This window comes from Lepisosteus oculatus, chromosome 20 (assembly GCF_040954835.1).
Source record: "Lepisosteus oculatus isolate fLepOcu1 chromosome 20, fLepOcu1.hap2, whole genome shotgun sequence".
NCBI classification, from domain to species: Eukaryota; Metazoa; Chordata; class Actinopteri; order Semionotiformes; family Lepisosteidae; genus Lepisosteus; species Lepisosteus oculatus.
This window is the reverse complement of record NC_090715.1, coordinates 9,310,114-9,326,905: the sequence shown is the minus strand read 5'-3', so window position 1 is coordinate 9,326,905 and position 16,792 is coordinate 9,310,114. Positions and strand designations below refer to the sequence as shown.

The 16,792-nt window shown below is 43.7% G+C and overlaps 1 protein-coding gene across 4 annotated transcripts in view; it reads left to right on the top strand.

Annotated features, from left to right (window-relative positions):
* Nucleotides 1-16,792, top strand: part of piezo1 (piezo type mechanosensitive ion channel component 1 (Er blood group)) — a 75,911-nt gene that overhangs the window by 47,708 nt on the left and 11,411 nt on the right. The window contains exons 10-37 of one of the 4 annotated variants that reach the window (XM_015367992.2): nt 151-241; nt 366-466; nt 930-1,190; nt 1,702-1,810; nt 2,402-2,583; nt 2,664-2,812; nt 3,273-3,431; nt 3,782-3,888; nt 4,191-4,351; nt 4,703-4,879; nt 5,068-5,193; nt 5,529-5,729; nt 6,420-6,624; nt 6,915-7,019; nt 7,799-7,955; nt 8,086-8,329; nt 8,851-8,947; nt 9,300-9,468; nt 9,946-10,035; nt 10,131-10,207; nt 11,287-11,358; nt 12,401-12,501; nt 12,777-12,897; nt 13,318-13,395; nt 13,883-14,055; nt 14,664-14,776; nt 15,164-15,361; nt 16,442-16,700. In XM_015367992.2, coding sequence (XP_015223478.2) covers nt 151-241; nt 366-466; nt 930-1,190; nt 1,702-1,810; nt 2,402-2,583; nt 2,664-2,812; nt 3,273-3,431; nt 3,782-3,888; nt 4,191-4,351; nt 4,703-4,879; nt 5,068-5,193; nt 5,529-5,729; nt 6,420-6,624; nt 6,915-7,019; nt 7,799-7,955; nt 8,086-8,329; nt 8,851-8,947; nt 9,300-9,468; nt 9,946-10,035; nt 10,131-10,207; nt 11,287-11,358; nt 12,401-12,501; nt 12,777-12,897; nt 13,318-13,395; nt 13,883-14,055; nt 14,664-14,776; nt 15,164-15,361; nt 16,442-16,700 — 4,083 coding nt within the window. Of the gene's footprint in view, nt 1-150; nt 242-365; nt 467-929; nt 1,191-1,701; nt 1,811-2,401; nt 2,584-2,663; nt 2,813-3,272; nt 3,432-3,781; nt 3,889-4,187; nt 4,352-4,702; nt 4,880-5,067; nt 5,194-5,528; nt 5,730-6,419; nt 6,625-6,914; nt 7,020-7,798; nt 7,956-8,085; nt 8,330-8,850; nt 8,948-9,299; nt 9,469-9,945; nt 10,036-10,130; nt 10,208-11,286; nt 11,359-12,400; nt 12,502-12,776; nt 12,898-13,317; nt 13,396-13,882; nt 14,056-14,663; nt 14,777-15,163; nt 15,362-16,441; nt 16,701-16,792 lie in introns of all 4 variants that reach the window. The other 3 variants (XM_015367991.2, XM_015367990.2, XM_015367993.2) reach the window with 3 other exon arrangements.

Here is a 16,792-nt window from a genome sequence, read left to right as displayed (position 1 = left end):
TCAGCATTGAATTGAATTTTTAAGTTTTTTTTTTTTACCCTAAATCATATTTCAGCTGACCTCCAAAGGTTTTAATCTATCAAAGATTCTGGACTGCGACTTTGGGTTGTAGGTTTTACATTTTTCATTTGCTGACATTTGTTATTTCAGCCAATGCTCCTCTCAGCCGGCGACACACCAGGAGCCAATGCAGAGACGCCCAGAGTTCATGTCATGAACGGATCAAGTCATCAAGACCTAGGTGAGACCTTCCCTTTCGGACAGTGTTGGTAAGACATGAAGCTAGGATTTTGCTGGTGGGTGGGTATTCATTTATTTTCATTTGTTGGAAAAAACTGTCATCACTGTAACATCCTCTATTTCAGGGCCGAGTGGAGCCCTTGGACGGAATGTGGACAGTCCCTGGCAGATTGTGGGCCGAATGGTCATGCAGCAGAGCTATGTCTGCGCTCTTATTGCAATGATGGTACTTTTTTCTTGTTATTTTTCTATATCGAAACCTGGTCAGAAAGACTACAGGTTAAACATTACAAATGTTAAACATTGAACACAGATATGATTCTATTGAGCTGCTAAAATTGGCATTAAAAATTGAACATAAAGAACCACAGGTTTCATGTGTCGGATGAAAGAATCTGAAAGCTCATCTGCATTTATTTGTCTGTTGCATCTGAAACATACCTGCAGCATACACCACTCAAGCAGTCGAGGAACAGTCAGGAGGCCTTCTTCATTTGCTTCAAGTTTATGCAATGATCACAGTGATTCTTCTTTCAAATTGTTTTATCTGTGTAGTAAAGGAAATGTCCAGTATAATTTTAAATGCGAGGTGTTTTTGAATGGCTGATTTCTTGCACGGTGCACTGAAGGTCCCCAAGCACGCAGGCACACCTCAGTTACTCTCTCCCTGTGTCTGTGTACTCCTGCAGGTCTGGAGCATCACTTACCACAGCTGGCTGACCTTCGTGCTCCTGCTGTGGGCCTGCCTCATCTGGATCCTGCGTGCTCGGCGCCGTTTCGCCATGCTGTGCTCCCCCTTCATCCTGCTGTACGGCCTCTCCCTCTGCAGCCTCCAGTACATCTGGTCCATGGACCTGGAGCCCGAGTTGCCCCATCGTGTCGGCTCGATGAGCCTGAAGCAGCTGGGGCTGGACCGCACCAAGCACGCCTGTCTGCGCCTGGGAGCCATGGTGAGGGCCCTGAGCTTCCATACAGGCATGGGATGCTGCATGCTCTCTGAGACGTAAAACTAGAAACCCTAATAGGCTTGCTTATACCGTAGGAATGCCTGGGGCAGTATCGCAGTGAGCGCCTAAAGCATGGCTGATTGTCCTTGCATGAATTTCAAACGAAATGAGTGAATTGTGAGTCGCTAAAGAAAAAGGACCACTAGGAAAAAACATTTCAAATGTGTGCTCTTTTTTGTGCATGAAAAATAAAGCTATTTGTTAAACGTCAGAATGAATCAACATGAATCTTCTTAAGACTTCAAAGTCTGTAGTAAATGATGTGGTTAATTGACATTTGATGTGAATCATGCCGTCTAATATGATAGCATGTATTGCGCACTGTGTCTAATTCTCAACATTTGTGTGATAGATGCACAGTAGTTAAAACGTGCTCTGCAGACCTGTTAGGAATATCTGTCAGGACTGTGGGATTGTGGGATGGTATCCAAGAACAGCACCTTTCTTTACACAGCTGCTCTACACACTCACGTTCTGGCTCCTCCTGCGTCACTCGGTGAAGGACAAGTTCACCAGGAAGAAGACTGCCTCACCTTTGCTGGAGGTCACCACAGGAGGTGCTGGTGAGACAACAAGGATATTTCGTACTTTGCAAAGGAACAAGTAATAAGTTTATTCCATGCTGAAAAAAAAGAAGAAAGAGAACACAACCGTTGTTATGACACCTGAAGAAGGCTCCACGGCCGAAAGGTTGTGTTCTCTTTCTTCTTTTTTTCAGAATGGAATAAACCTATTACTTGTTCCTTTGCAGCTACCCACCTGAACTACTATTTCATACTTTGTTTGCCATAAAGAGTCATGGTTTCCAGCTACAGTATATCTGAGTCGCCAGTTTCTGAGTTTTGCGCATCTGAAACGCAGGACTAACAGCAACACCTATAATGGCTTAATATTCCAATATTGAATTAAAGGCACTAATTGGGGTTCCACTTCATAATGTACAATAAATGAAAGATGCAGTACAAATGAAAAAACAAATGAAAGATGCAGCACATCTATAAATGTAATTATAGAAAATATTTATGTTTTCACATAAATTATGATTATAAAATAACATATACACCACAATTAAAAATTGTTTGAACAATATGATGTAATGCAAGAGGCAAGCCGTCGTCCAAATTATTTAGAGTCTTCCTTTTGTTTGGCTTCAGAGACCAGTGGGCAGAATGAGTCGGTGCTGAAGGTTCTGGGCAAGATGGTGATGAGTTGCTATGCCAAATACTGGATCTACGTTTGTGGAGGCATGTTTATCATGGTCAGCTTCGCTGGGAAGCTGGTGGGCTACAAGATCGTCTACATGCTGCTCTTCCTGCTGTGTCTCTGCCTCTACCAGGTAACCTCTCAGCAGCCCAGACTTATTTCACCCCCTGCTGGAGGCGGTCTGTGCTGTATCCTCACTCTGCTCTTCCCCAGATGTACTACACGCTGTGGAGGCGACTGCTCAAGGCCTTTTGGTGGCTAGTGGTGGCCTATACCATGCTGGTGCTCATCGCGATATACACCTTCCAGTTTGAGGATTTTCCCGGTTACTGGAAGAACTTCACTGGGTTCACGGAAAACCAGTATGTCACTTGTCTTTTTCTTAATGTGTAGATAGGAATATTCAAAAATCACAACTGTGATCAAATGTGCTGCCAGTGTGAATTACTTTAGTAATTAGACTTACCAGCTGAATTGTCAAGTTTTGCTTCTGATTTACTTTTTTTCCCCCCTTTCTCTATATCTGTAAAACAGGCAGATGTTTATACTTCCCAACACAGACCTGTCAGGTTTAACTGGTATTTTAGAATAAAATAAAATTTAGTAGATGAGTGCCAACAATGAAGAAGGAAGAACATGGGCAAAAGTAGAACAGCAGTCAATATCCAAAATGTTTGCACAGCAGTGTGTAACAAAGTGCCTATTGTTATAAATGTAGTATCTCAGATCTCTTCAAAACAGTTGGTTTTATGTCTTCTATGTCCATGATGAAGCTGAAGCCGGGCACCGTGTCTGATAATGTCTCCTCTGTACCCTTTGCAGACTAGCCGATATCGGTCTGGAGACGTTCAAGCTGTCGGAGCTCTTCACCAGTATCCTCATCCCTGGCTTCTTCCTCCTGGCCTGCATCCTCCAGCTGCACTACTTCCACAGGCCCTTCATGAAGACCACCGACCTGGAGCACGTCACCCCACTACAGAGGCAGGGATCTACTTGCTGTTCTAGTCTGAGGCCTAGCCTGTCTTTCCTTTCCCTGTATTTTCCCTGTGTGTCTGTCCATCTGCAGCTGGGATTGGTGACCTGCAGCCTGAAACACACGCACTAGCTTGTACCTCGACGCTTTGTCCTTTCACCAGTCCTGCAGCTTCCCTGCTAGTGCCAGTTTCTCCTTTTCTCCCTGTCTGCACCTTGGCATGCCCCTGCTGATCTGTCTTTGATTTTTTACCAGTATGGGCATCAATCATCAATCAGAGGAGCGTTTCTTAGTCTTTATTTGCGTTTGTGACCATCACGGACTGATCAGGAGCTCTGGCTGTTTTGTTTTTGTGCAGGAAAAAGCTGAGCAGCGACTCCGTTGTCTCGGAGGCAGCACAAGGCGAGGTGCCTGAAGAGGAGCGTCAGATGACTGGACTGGACGATGACCAGTCGCAGGAGGAAGGTAAAAAAAAAACCCTCACAGAGCCAAACCAGTACAGCAGCTGGGTACTAATATTTAGTTATTTCCTGCTGTTTGCACAGGTGGTGAAAAGCTTTTAGTGAGCTTTATTTTCAGACCAGATGGAAAAGGTGATAGAGCATTGTAGCTTGTTTGTTTTTTATTTGCAATAGTGTATCTCAGCCTATCATAATTAGATCCATACACTTTGTTCTTAGGTTTGACAAGCATAGGATAAAAACACTCGCTGCGTTAATCAAACAATTGGTGTAACTCTTTACTTTTGCGCATTGTCTCCACAGCAGCCATGCCCAGTAAATGGGACTTGGTGATGGACAGGCTGATGGTGCTGTTCAGGAAGTTCTCAGAGATCCTGTCTCAGGTGCAGGTCTTCATATGGAGGGTCCTGGAGCTGCACATCCTCAAGATTGTGGCCTTCTTTATTGTCTGGGTGGCGCTGGGGGAGGTGAGTTTTTCTGAAAATAACAATGTGTTCAGAAACAAAGTTGCCCTGATGACGTTGGGGGGAGCAGAAGGGTTCTCCCATTGATAGACCAGTGTCCTGTCTGAGGGAGGGGGCCAGAATCAGACGCTCTCTTGTCCACTTCAAACCATGGAAACCAAGATAGTTTTGCCTGAATATGGAACCTGCCTACAGATGAGCTTGAAGTACATTTTTAAGGCAGAGCGCATTTCTGAACTTTCTGGGGGGCTGCAGTGGTAATATGAGCCAGTGGTTGAAGTGGTGGTTTTGAATGGCGTGGCGGTGGTTTTTTTAACTGGATTGCCATGTTTAGCTGTGTGTTTCTGTGCTCAGCCTTCGGTGATGAACCTGGTTCTGGTTCTGCTGTGGTCCTTTGCCATGCCCTACTCCCGCTTCAGACACATGGCCTCCTGTCTGTCCACCATTTGGGTCTGCATCATCATCGTCTGCAAGATGCTGTACCAGCTCAGCATCGTCAACCCCATCGAGTACTCCAGCAACTGCACAGTGGTGAGGCATAACTACTAAATTCCCACTTCACACACGTACACTGGCATCGGCATACCCCTACACTGTTGTGATATTTGATACATTGTTTTTAATACTAAATTCTGGGTAAACCTTAATGTATTCTTAATTAATTAGTCTGCACTATCCTTGTTTCTCAGGCTAGACTTTGTTTTTTTTTTTCCCTGTAGCCTAACAGTACTGAGACCAATCTGCAAGAAGACGAGATCGGGAACTCGATCCTTTACAGACGGCCAGTAGACCCAGCTAACTGGTTTGGGTTCAGGAAAGCCGACACCGCCCTTGGCTACATCAAGGTGCGTTACACCTTCTGGGTCTGGGGTCGTTAAATCACTCCCTGCGTGTCGTATTAAGAAAACTGACTACCTGATGTCTGAAATCTGTGTTGGGAGCATTCTGTTGACTGAAGGTTGGCATGAAAGGAAGCATAGCTGCTCTCTCAGATTTTTAAGTGAATTTACAGTCCTTTATGAAAAAGTCATTGTCTCAATTTTTCTCAATGTGCGGCAATTCAAAGACGTCTTTTAGCACAATCCATCAGCATCTTGGGTAAAGCGGTTAAGGAAGAGAAAGGTGGCGTCGAGGCTGCAGTTCTGGTGCTCAAGCCATGCCCTGTTGTGTCCCCATACAGAACCACCTGTTGGTGCTGATGTTGCTGGTTTTTGAGGCCACAGTGTACAGGCATCAGACACACCACTACAAACAGCTGCAGACTTCTCCTCCAGCCATTCAGACTATCTTCTCACACAGTTCCCAGGAGAATGTGGACCAGGACCTGCTGGGCTGCTTGAAGTATCTCATTAACTACTGCTTCTACAAATTTGGCCTAGAGGTGCACCTGAGTGACAGTCTCTTGACTACAGCTGCGCTTCTTTCTGCTTCTCTGTCTTCTGATTTGCCTTTTCTTCCTGCCTATGCTTATTTTTCCCCCTAACTACACACTGTACAGCGCCTTGCACCTTAAATTATTTAGATTTGCCACAGCGAAGGGTTTGAATCATGACTTTTCTTGCTTATTATCTACTTGTTTCTTTTTTGCTTTTGAATATGTGGAGTAGCTTGTGTATATAATAAATATTAATTGCCACTTAAAAGTATTGCATCTTGACGGCAAGATTTATTCAGTTCAGTTCAATTCTAAATACTTTATTCATCCCCCATGGGGGATACTTTAAAGCATCTAAACATGAAAGTTATGTAAGACTCTGAATATGTTTTGAAAGACACTGTAATACTGCATAAAAAGACCAAGAATGACCAGATTCACTTTTCATTTTTAAAAGGAATCCAGGGTGGAGAAGTAAAATAAAAGAAGCTGTGATCTTTTCTAAAAAGACTTCTAATTAAAGTAGAAATTTGAGTAGCTGTTCAATTACGAGTTGGAAAAGCGATAAAAGTAAAAAGTAAAAGAAAACATGTAAAATGTAAAAATAATCCATGACAGTACTATAAGAGGCTGATTTGTTGGCTTTCATGAAGTGTTGGTTCTGAAGCCCCAGTTTTCTTGCCTGTTTTTTTTTAGATTTGTTTCCTGATGACGGTGAATGTGATTGGCCAGCGGATGAACTTCCTGGTTATTTTACATGGCTGCTGGCTGGTGGTCATCCTGACACGACGCCGGCGGTCTGCTATTGCGCGCATCTGGCCAAAATACTGCCTCTTTCTGGTCTTGTTCATGATTTACCAGTACCTGCTGTGTGTGGGCATCCCTCCAGCACTCTGCATAGGTGGGCATAGTGTATGGTAGGACAGTAGAAGAGTTCTTTCTTTTTCAATTCAGGTGCTAGATGAAACCACTTAGTTTATATGGTTTAGACACTGGCCTCCTTCTGCAGTTGTATTACTTCATTTTTTTATGTCCAGTGGTATATGCTGTATATACCCTATATATAATGCATAGTGTGAAACTGCTATAGATCTAAAGGATAGTAATGTTATTATTTTATTTGATTGAATAATCTGCTGTGGAAACTGAAAACATTTTGACAGATGTCTGTGTTAAATGTGATTCCTGTAGATTACCCCTGGCGCTGGAACAGCACTGTCACCATCAACTCTGCCCTAATCAAGTGGATTTATCTGCCAGACTTCTACACCATCCCCAACTCCAGTAACCTCATCTGTGAGTCTTGACACATAACTGACTCCTGCCTGTTCTCTTTATCAGTAGCTTAAATATGGTTGCACTTCCAGACAACATCATAATTGCAACTTAGCTGTTAAAGTTAATAATTTATCAAGCCAGAATAACCAGGCAGTAAACGTGATTTTAAATGATACTTTTACTCATATTCTCATGTGGGCCACAAAACGGAGCAATGCTTAGCAGATTCCGGACTCTGAAGGTTGTTGGTTTAAATCCCATGTGCACTACTGCACACTGTAGCCTGCTACTTCACTTATTTTGCTTCAGTAAAATACTCAGCTGTCTAAATAGTGTAAGTGATTTGGAATAAAATAATTGCTAAATACATTATCTTAATTATGCATGTTTCAGAGATCTGATTTCACAATGTGAAAATGTCTCATATCAATGTGAAATTTCTGGTGACAGTTAATGAGTTTCCTTACTGTCTTCAGAGCAGTGATTATTAGATTTTGGTGTGATTATATATGCTATGGCGTTTATATAGCCAGCAGCTACTGTATATCACCTTGCGACTCCTGGGTAAGCTAAGGTTGCTGCTGGAAGAGGCGTTAGTGGGGCCAGAAGGAGCTGCTCACCCTGCGGTCTGTGTGGGTCCTAATGCCCTAGTATAGTGATGGGGACACTCTACTGTAGAAAAGGCTGTATAAGTGTAAGGATACTTATATTATCATTTATATTTTACAGAAACCTCCTAAATAAAGTGTCCACACCCTCCTTTTCAGTTGTAACCCTCCACTCGCTCTCTCCTGTAGGCGATTTCCTCCTGCTCATGTGCGCCTCCCAGCAGTGGAAGGTCTTTGAGGATGAGAAGACGGAACTGTGGATTGTGTGGGCCGGGGAGAACCGGGAAGAGCTCATCCCCATGGCAGGAAAGAACTCCAACCCTGTGCCCAATTTCGTCAACTGCAGGTATTTCGTCAACTGGCGTCCCAGCGTTACTCCTCCCAGGGAAAGGGTTACCGTTCCGAAGTAGGGATGGATCCTGTCATAACAGCTCTGTGTTCCTGGCTAAGGCCGTATCTCCTCTGTGTCTTGGCAGGTGCTACCTGGACATGGTGAAGGTGGCAGTGTTCCGCCACATGTTCTGGTTGGTGCTGGCTGTGGTGTTTATAACAGGGGCCACACGTATTAGCATGTTTGGCCTAGGCTATCTCATGGCCTGCTTCTACTTCCTGCTCTGTGGCACCGAGCTGCTTCTCAAGTCCACGAAGACCAGGCTGGTGCTGTGGGACTGCCTCATCATGTATAATGTGGCTGTCATCATCTCCAAGAACATGCTGTCTGTGAGTAGGGCTATGTACTCGCAAAGCCTCACTACAGAGGTTGCACACTGTTATAACTAAAGCTGTCTGTGGTGTGTCTTCCATGATATCACATATGAAACATTCTTTGCATTCCTGCTGAAAACAAATACTATAATCCATATCAAAAACATTTCTGGTGCCAATTAGAAATATTTATTCTGAAGTTATATTGTCAGGTATGTGTTACTAAGCAGTAGATGTTTGGATTAAAAAAATAATTTGTATACGAAATCACACAGAAATGAAAGAGAATAGGTTTAATTGTAGGACAGAGATTGGGGATTCACACTCAAGCTCTTCTTTGACAAGGTGTTTTTTTTGTTTGTAAGATTTCCTGTCACCAAAACTGTGTCTCTACATATTTGTATCCAGTGAGATTCATCAGAATAATCCTGGTGCATAAAAGCAGGCAACCAGACTGGCAGATTAATTGATCAGTTAGTAAGAATCTAGTCGGACCACTTCCTCGTTAATGAAGTATGTGGCTTTTGTCCCCACAGCTCCTGTCCTGTGTGTTTGTGGAGCAGATGCAGACTCGCTTCTGCTGGGTCATCCAGCTCTTCAGCTTGGTGTGCACTGTGAAGGGTTACTATGACCGTGAGTGTTCAAGACCCCAAGCCCTTGGGCCTGTTGCTCAAGTGCTTAGTGATGTATCTGTATGAAAAGGAGATTTAAAAGCTAGTTTCAGAGCAGTGCTATTGTTCTTTGGCTGTTCTCCAAACCCAAATTATTCGCCCTTTTTTTACATACCAGTGTACAGGATTTCCTGTGATTCTTTTGTAGAAAAAATAACTTTTATTTCCATGAATGCTCCAGGCTCTTGCTCTGATGGGAATTAATTGTGAATTGTATGTTAAAATAGAAAGGAAATGCAAAGCGAAAAAAAAAAACATCAGAAACAATGCCCTCAAGAAACCGCTGAAGTCTGTCTTGTCTTTGCGGTGATCAGCCAAGGATCAGCAGTATGAGCAGGAATGTGTGCTTCCGGTGGAGGAGGCTGGGATCATCTGGGACAGCATCTGCTTCTTCTTCCTCCTGCTGCAGAGGAGAGTCTTCCTCAGCTACTACTTCCTGCACATCGCAGCAGACCAGCAGGCGTCTGCCCGACAGGCATCTCGGTGAGTACGGTACACCACCACAGGGCCACAGGGCCAGACGTCCATACAGACTGGTACCTGCCTCAGGTGCATAGAGCAAACCTGTAGGCTGTTCTATGCACGTCTACAGGGCAGAGGAAGCCAAATACCAGGCTTCCAGTCTAATTGAGGTGCTTAGCACAGCCACCTATGTAATTATTAAATTAAAATCTTGCTAATCAAGCAATTAGCATGCTTTTTGTGCCAAACACTTTCACTGCAATGCATCAGGGAGGCTGCAGTCTGAGTTGCCAAACTCAGAGATGACTCATGAGTACTGCAGTAAAAAGTCACTAGAGAAAATTTATGCTTGAAATATTCCTGATTAAATAAAAGAAAAAAAGAAAAAAAGCCCTCCGTGCACATTAGATGCACAATAAATGTCCTGTGTGAGCTCTGTGGTGTAGGAGTGAATTAGCTAGTAGGGTACGCTGTTGAGTCTCTTCTGTTTCCTTATAGGGGCTTTGAGCTGTTCAAGGCCAGCATCGTGAAGAGCATGAACTTTCACCACCAGGCAGAGCAGAAATCCCTGACCCAGCTGAAGAGACAGTGAGTCCCACAGGAAGCACACAGTTCCGCACATGAAGACCATGTCTCTGTAGACGGTATTGCTAATAAAATCTCGGATCTGTGTCTCTTCCCAGAATGGAACGGATTAGGGCCAAGCAGCAGAAATACAAAGAGGGGCGCCGCTCCTCTGACAGCAGTGCAGGACCACCAGGTATACACCAGCCATCTCGGACACTGTCAGTTTTGAAATGGTGTCATATATCTGACAGAGAACACTGACAATTAGAAAAACAATTCTCATGTCTAATCAGCTATTGTTGTGAATTAGTTTTTGTGGAGACTACAATTAATGTTAGTACTTTGATTTTACCATGTGATAAATGTTTTTAATGGTTTTTTTTGGGGGGGTTAATGAGGAGAAAAGGAGGGAGAGGCACAAATTATACTTTTAATTCCTTGATTTTTTTATGCTCTAATAACTAATAAATGATATTTTGAATATGAAGATTGTTCATCCCAGCAAAGTATTGAAGTGTAACCATAACTGTCTACCCTTTGCACTTAAATGTACTAACTATACTGTCTTACCTTCTCTCAAGCTTGTTCCCTGGAGCTACATTAATGCTTCTTTTCTATTGGGCCTGCTTTTCACTTCTAATCACTAATTCATCTCGGATCATATGCCTGTCTAACCCTACAGTATTTGCATTTACACTCCTCTTGGTTTCATATTGACCAGTCTCACAGAAGGGGGTGCTGGCAACTGTCGGGACTTAGACTTTAGATAAGAAAAAAAGTTAATTTTAACAGCGAGAGCTACCTCTTCATGGGCCGGAGGGTGTGGTGCTTTAATACATTTGTTTGCAGATTTGAAAACTTTAAAGGGCCTGATAAGGGAGTAAACATTTCAATGTTGACCTTTCTAATGCAGTTTATCCACAGAGAAAGGCTCTCCAAAAGTGCGATCCTCTGTTTTTTTTATGCTGCTTCAAAACCACCACAAAGCTGATATATCCTGTAGTTTGTTTTTTATTCAGATGTTTGTTAATAGCTCATTGCAATGGGGCTCTTTTGAATGTTTGTTTTTACCAGCATCCCCCAGCATGCGCGCATACCTAAACTATATGGCTGACCGAAGGACTAACAAGCGTACACTTTAATGCATTTGCCAACGCTAAAGCAACTCCGGGCTGCAACCCTTTCCCAGTGTGTGCAATGCTGTGTCCATGGAGGACAGCAGAGTATCTGAGCCACTGAGATAAAGCAGATGGCCTCTCTCCTGTTTAACAGAGCAAGAGGTGGGCAGAAAGGGCTCCAAACAGAGAAAGAAGTGGTGGCGTCCCTGGCTTGATCATGCCACAGGTACACGGTGCTGAAGGGACTGTACTGTTGTCCCAGCCCCCTTCAGAGTGGAGTGTGGGTGTTTGTATGGTTGGACCTCCTAGAAATCTGTGCTATGCTCTCTCAAGAGTAACTGCTGCTTCTAGTCTGACTGAGTGTGTGATTATTTATAGGAAATCGTGACGTTCCCATCCCATTTGGACATCAGGCTACACTGTACTTTACTCAGCTTCATTTCCCATTCGAAACTCCACCACCCCAAGCTGCCCTTTCTCGTTCCAGAAGCTTGAAATTGTTCAAGTGGCTCTGAAATGAGATTGCTCATGGTTGACTTAATTTCTTTTAATGGAAGCGTTTTTTGGGTCCTCCAGCGAAGAGGTGATGCAAGTTCATATGAGAATTCTGTTTCCCTAGGAAAATGTGTGCTGGACCTTAAGTGCCTTTCAGGAAAGTGAATCATTCTTTTAGCTGCAATATAATTAGAAAATAAAATGACATTAACACTGGGCGTTAGCCTGGTATGTTAAGCATTACTTAAGCTCTTCCGTCTCTTATTCTTTACTTTTAAGATCAGATTCTACATCAGTTATACCAAATAGTGTATTCAAGGTATACAAGATCTCCAACATTTTTTATTAATTTTATCTACGGTTTCACTCTTGGGCTCTACCAAAAAAATTCTAATAACTAACAGAGTATAAACCCTATATTGAACTCCTCATCATTCATTTCACATTTTCTACATACATGTGTGTACGTGTTTTAGACATTACAATCCTGTATATTTTTCAATTTCCCCTACGTTCTGTCCACTTCTGACTTTTGATGTTCCTGCCCTCCACATGAAGCTGGAGTGAAGCACAGGTTCTGCAGTGTGTTTAGGACACTGTGGGTCCCCACTGTTGTACCCTAGACTAAGACTGCTGTCTTACCGAACTCCAGGTCATTGGAAATGAGAATGTAGTGAGAATTCACAGGTAGAGTAAAGGAATATAAAGGAGTAATGTGCACTAATGAAGCTGTTGTGTCCTGTCTGTGTGCTTGTTTGCCCCTGGGTCCTCAGTCCTGCACTCGGGGGAATATTACTTGTTTGAGTCTGACAGTGAAGAGGAGGAAGAGCTGCTGGCAGAGGAGCAGAAGCCCTCCAGACAGAGTGCCTTCCAGGTGAGCCCCCTTCCAGCAGCTCCCAAGAGCCAGGGGCCACACCAGCCAGGTTCCCAGCCTGGCGCCCTGAGCAACTTAGGAAGGGAGGAAGGACGCCTGTAATTGCATTGTTATTGTAATAACGAAGATTGCAGCTTTTGCGATTATAGGCTAATCATTGATTTAGAATCTTTAGGAAATGGCAGTAGCTTGATTCATTTGTTCCCTCTTTTGTTACTGGCTGTACTTCTCGCGTACTGTACTCAAGCACCTTCGATTGCTCCCTGTCCCCACAGCTGGCTTACCAAGCCTGGGTGACCAATGCCAAGACGGCGCTGAAGCAGAGGCAGCAGCACCAGAAAGAGCTGCAGAGGCTGGAGAGCGAGGCCAGCAGGCAAGCCAGCCCGGAGAGCTCAGGTCAGCTCGACAGACACGCCCACTCCCACGCTGCAGACGCACAGGACTGTGTGCACTCCTCCAGCTCTTTTCATAGGACTTGTTAGGGCTGAAACTAAGCGATTTTTTTCATTCGTAAAAGTGCTTTTGCCTTTTTTTTGCATTTGGTTATCTGCTGCAAAAACAAAAAGTGGGAATATCCTATTACAGGTGGCATCATCCTGTATAAAACGGTTTTGCCTTCAGTCCGATTGTTCTCCCGAGATATGTCTTCCATATCTCTGGTATCAGCTGCCTGGTGTTTATAACCCTGAAAGAAGCAGTGATTAACGTGGGAATGACAGATGTGAAACTAGGTTTCCGTTATACCAAGCCAGCCTGGGGTAAACTACATGTTTGGCTGGTTTCCCAGGATGGTGAGTTGGAATGTGTTTGTCACAGGTGAAGGAGAGGAGTGCCAGTCCAATCCTGGAGACGTGGTAGACCAGGAGGTGGTGGCGGAAGAAGATGTTGACTCAGGTATCTGTCAATATGTGTCTACAGCACCCAAGGCGCTGAGAAGTCTAGACCGCTCATAAGTAATATGTGTACCATTGTCCTAATGTCCTAATTGTCATAATGTCCTAATGAGTGGAGCAATTCTCATTAAACATGCAATTATTGATGTAAAGTGTGATGTAGTTTATTTCTATAATATTTACAACAAAGTAAGTTGCAGCTTATAACAAAGCTGATATAATTATTTTATGTATTTTGCATTATGCTGACTATATGAAAATGGTAGAGTTAAAAGGTTACTGGGTAATGTTCTTAAATAGGATAAAAAAAACATTTGCTTAGTAAAAGGGGAGTTCTGTATTTTTTAATTGCCAGCAAATGTTTGTTATCTTACCTCTTCTGATAAACCTGAAGAGATGGGATATGCATGCACGTTTGTGTGAATGTTGGTGTTAATGACGTCGGGGGCTGACCGTGTGACGCACTCCCCTCGCCCTGCTGCCTACAGAGAGGAGTGACATTGTGCAGAGGATTCTGGGTGTTCTCAAGTTTCTGTGGGTGCTCTTCCTGGCCATGGTGGACGGAGTGACGCAGTGGCTCAACACCCTGACCAAGCAGTATGTGGACACCTCGACTGTGCTCTGGATTGAACGCAACGAGAACAGTCTGCACACCGACCAGGTGACCCGTCACCTGCTGACCTGCTCTTTTTATTGAATCGCTCCTCACCAAATTGTCTCAATTTCAATTCAAACAAATACTGAAAATCATCATTATGTTTATCTTATTAAGGAAGCATTTATAAAAGTCATCACATTGGAAATGTGGTATTTTAAAATTTTGTAATAGTTTAGGTCCTTATTAATTATTTTATTAGCAGTTGTACAATGTGTAAATAACTGGTTTATGGTGTCCTGAACTAACCTCTCATCCTTCTGTGGCACTGCTTGAAAATGCTTTCCCAAAGATGATTTTCATTCCCTGCGAGTTAAACTGTGGTCCAAGCTATACTGGTCATGAAAAGGACCACCAGTCACCAGTATACTGGGCATAATGTAAAAAAAACAATAACTCTATCCAGGTGTTCTCATTTCATGGTTATCTTCCCACTGCTGGTATTGCTCTCCCATGTCCCATGTTCATTTCTGTCTTCTGTGTTTTGCTTATTTAATCCTGTTTTAAATTCTCATTGTCTTGATCCATCTCCCCGACCCTGAACTAACCTCCAGTCTTGAGAACTTGTCCTCTCCTCACAGGCCCCTCTCTGACCTCCTCTCTTTACGCTACAGCAGGGAGGCCTCAGGGCGGAGGGCCGGGGCTTTCGGGACAGTGAGACCCCCACAGTGGAGACGGGACTGGACGAGCTGGACGCCGACAACCTCAACAGCAGCAGCGCAGCAAGGTCATTACATCACCAGGGCACGGCCCCACCACAGCCAGGCCACAGGAAATGTACAATAAACTCACCAGAAACAGCAATAAACAAACAAAAAATTCTACTGTGGCCTTACTTAAGGTGGAGGTTCCTCCATGTACTGTGGAACCCTGCACTTCTCCCACACTTCACAGAAGCTGATGCCTTCCCCCACAAACCACACCAACCCCGCTCACTGGCTTTTGTGCCCACTTATCCACCCGCTACCCCCCACCGTTCATTACATCCATAACCTGAAACAGACGCTTCACTAGAGATAACATTTGGAATTCGATTTCTAGGACAAGGCATCTAAAGAAAAGCTCCTAAGCTGTTGTAAATAATGTTGGTAAATGGGAATCCATTTCTCTACAGTGGATCCGAGCTGGAGGTACTGATGGACTTGGAGCAGACTACCCCTCAGACTACCGGCTGCAGCACGACACCCATCAGCTCGGTGCCCACCCTGGAGCTGGACCTGGAGCCCGTGCCTCAGACCGCCCTGCGGCGCCGGACCAGGACAGCCAGCGAGATCCTTGCAGAGAGGAGCCAGCAGGAGTCTGATGGCACGAGGTAGGCAAGAGGCTTCTCTGCAGGGCAGTGCTGCAAACAGCTGATCTTCTCGGCACAGGTGGAGGACTTGAGGGCGTCCAACTCCTCTGATGTCCATCCGACATACAGTACTCCTGATGATTTCAATTTTCTTTCTGCAATATGTTTATAATATGTTTATCACCAAAAGTAAATTGTTAATTGCTGCAGCTTTCCTAAAATCAGTTTAACTACAGATCAGAGTTAATGCAAGAGACTTCCTATCACCTAGTTCTTTTTATAAGATATTCTCCCTGACCCTGTTTTTTGTATTTCTGCAAAGGTTACTCCCACCATTTTATAAAATCTCCTGGTTAATTGAGCTTTTCCTAGACAAGCATACAAATAGGAACATAAACTAGGTTTTCAGCGATTTACAATGAGATGTTTTGAAAGGATAATTATGATTAAACAAGCTTAATTGTACACCAAATACATTTACATTTCCTATGCCATCATTACTATGCAGTAGTGTTGATGGAACCTCATCTAAAGTGAACAGCTATATTTATTCAGCACTGAGAGATACCGACTTTCAACAAAGTTCAACCTGCACTAATTCTCACTCGGTTCTCTACCCGGAGCTTTGCACCCACAATAACGCAAAATTCAGACCTTATGTCCTTTGGGGATGACGCAACATTAGCATCCTGTTCACAGCTGTTGTTCAAATTAGGAAAATACAGTACATTGTACTTTAGAATCATACACATGCTCACCTATGAGGACTGTTCTTGCATTTAATTAACTATGTTCCTAAGGACATTTGTTAAAAAAAAAAATTAACACACTGAAGCTACGAACCTGACAGCAAAAAGGAAGTAAAAGAACAATATAGGCTTGGATAATACAAGTGATAGAAAAATCCAACAGAATATCCAAAGATACTTCCCAAAGAAGAATACAAAACTTGTAATTCACAATGGAAAAGCATTCAAAAGCCTACGTGTGCACTACTTCAGATATGTCCTTTATGTCTTGTGTTTGTCTCGTCATACTGCAGTGATGTTTGCAATGGTGTGCTGCCAGTTTCAGAGTGGAACCTTTGTCTGTATGTTTCAGGGAGTCCATCAGCAGGATTCTCGAGGAGTCTAAACAGTTCTACGCTTCTCAGAACCGGGCTTTCAAGCTGCTTTTCGCACTCTATAACCTGCTGGCCGCCAACTCGGAGCTGGTGTGCTACTTCATCATCGTACTCAACAACATGGTGACCGCCTCCATCATCTCATTGGTCCTGCCCATCCTCATCTTCCTGTGGGCCATGCTGGCTGTCCCACGGCCCAGCAAGAAGTTCTGGATGACCGCTATTGTCTACACAGAGGTCAGTCCCACCCCCGAAGCAAAATCATCCGGGTCATTTCATAGTTAGTAACTAATTGATGCAATGATCTCATCCAGCTGCTTCTTGAAAGA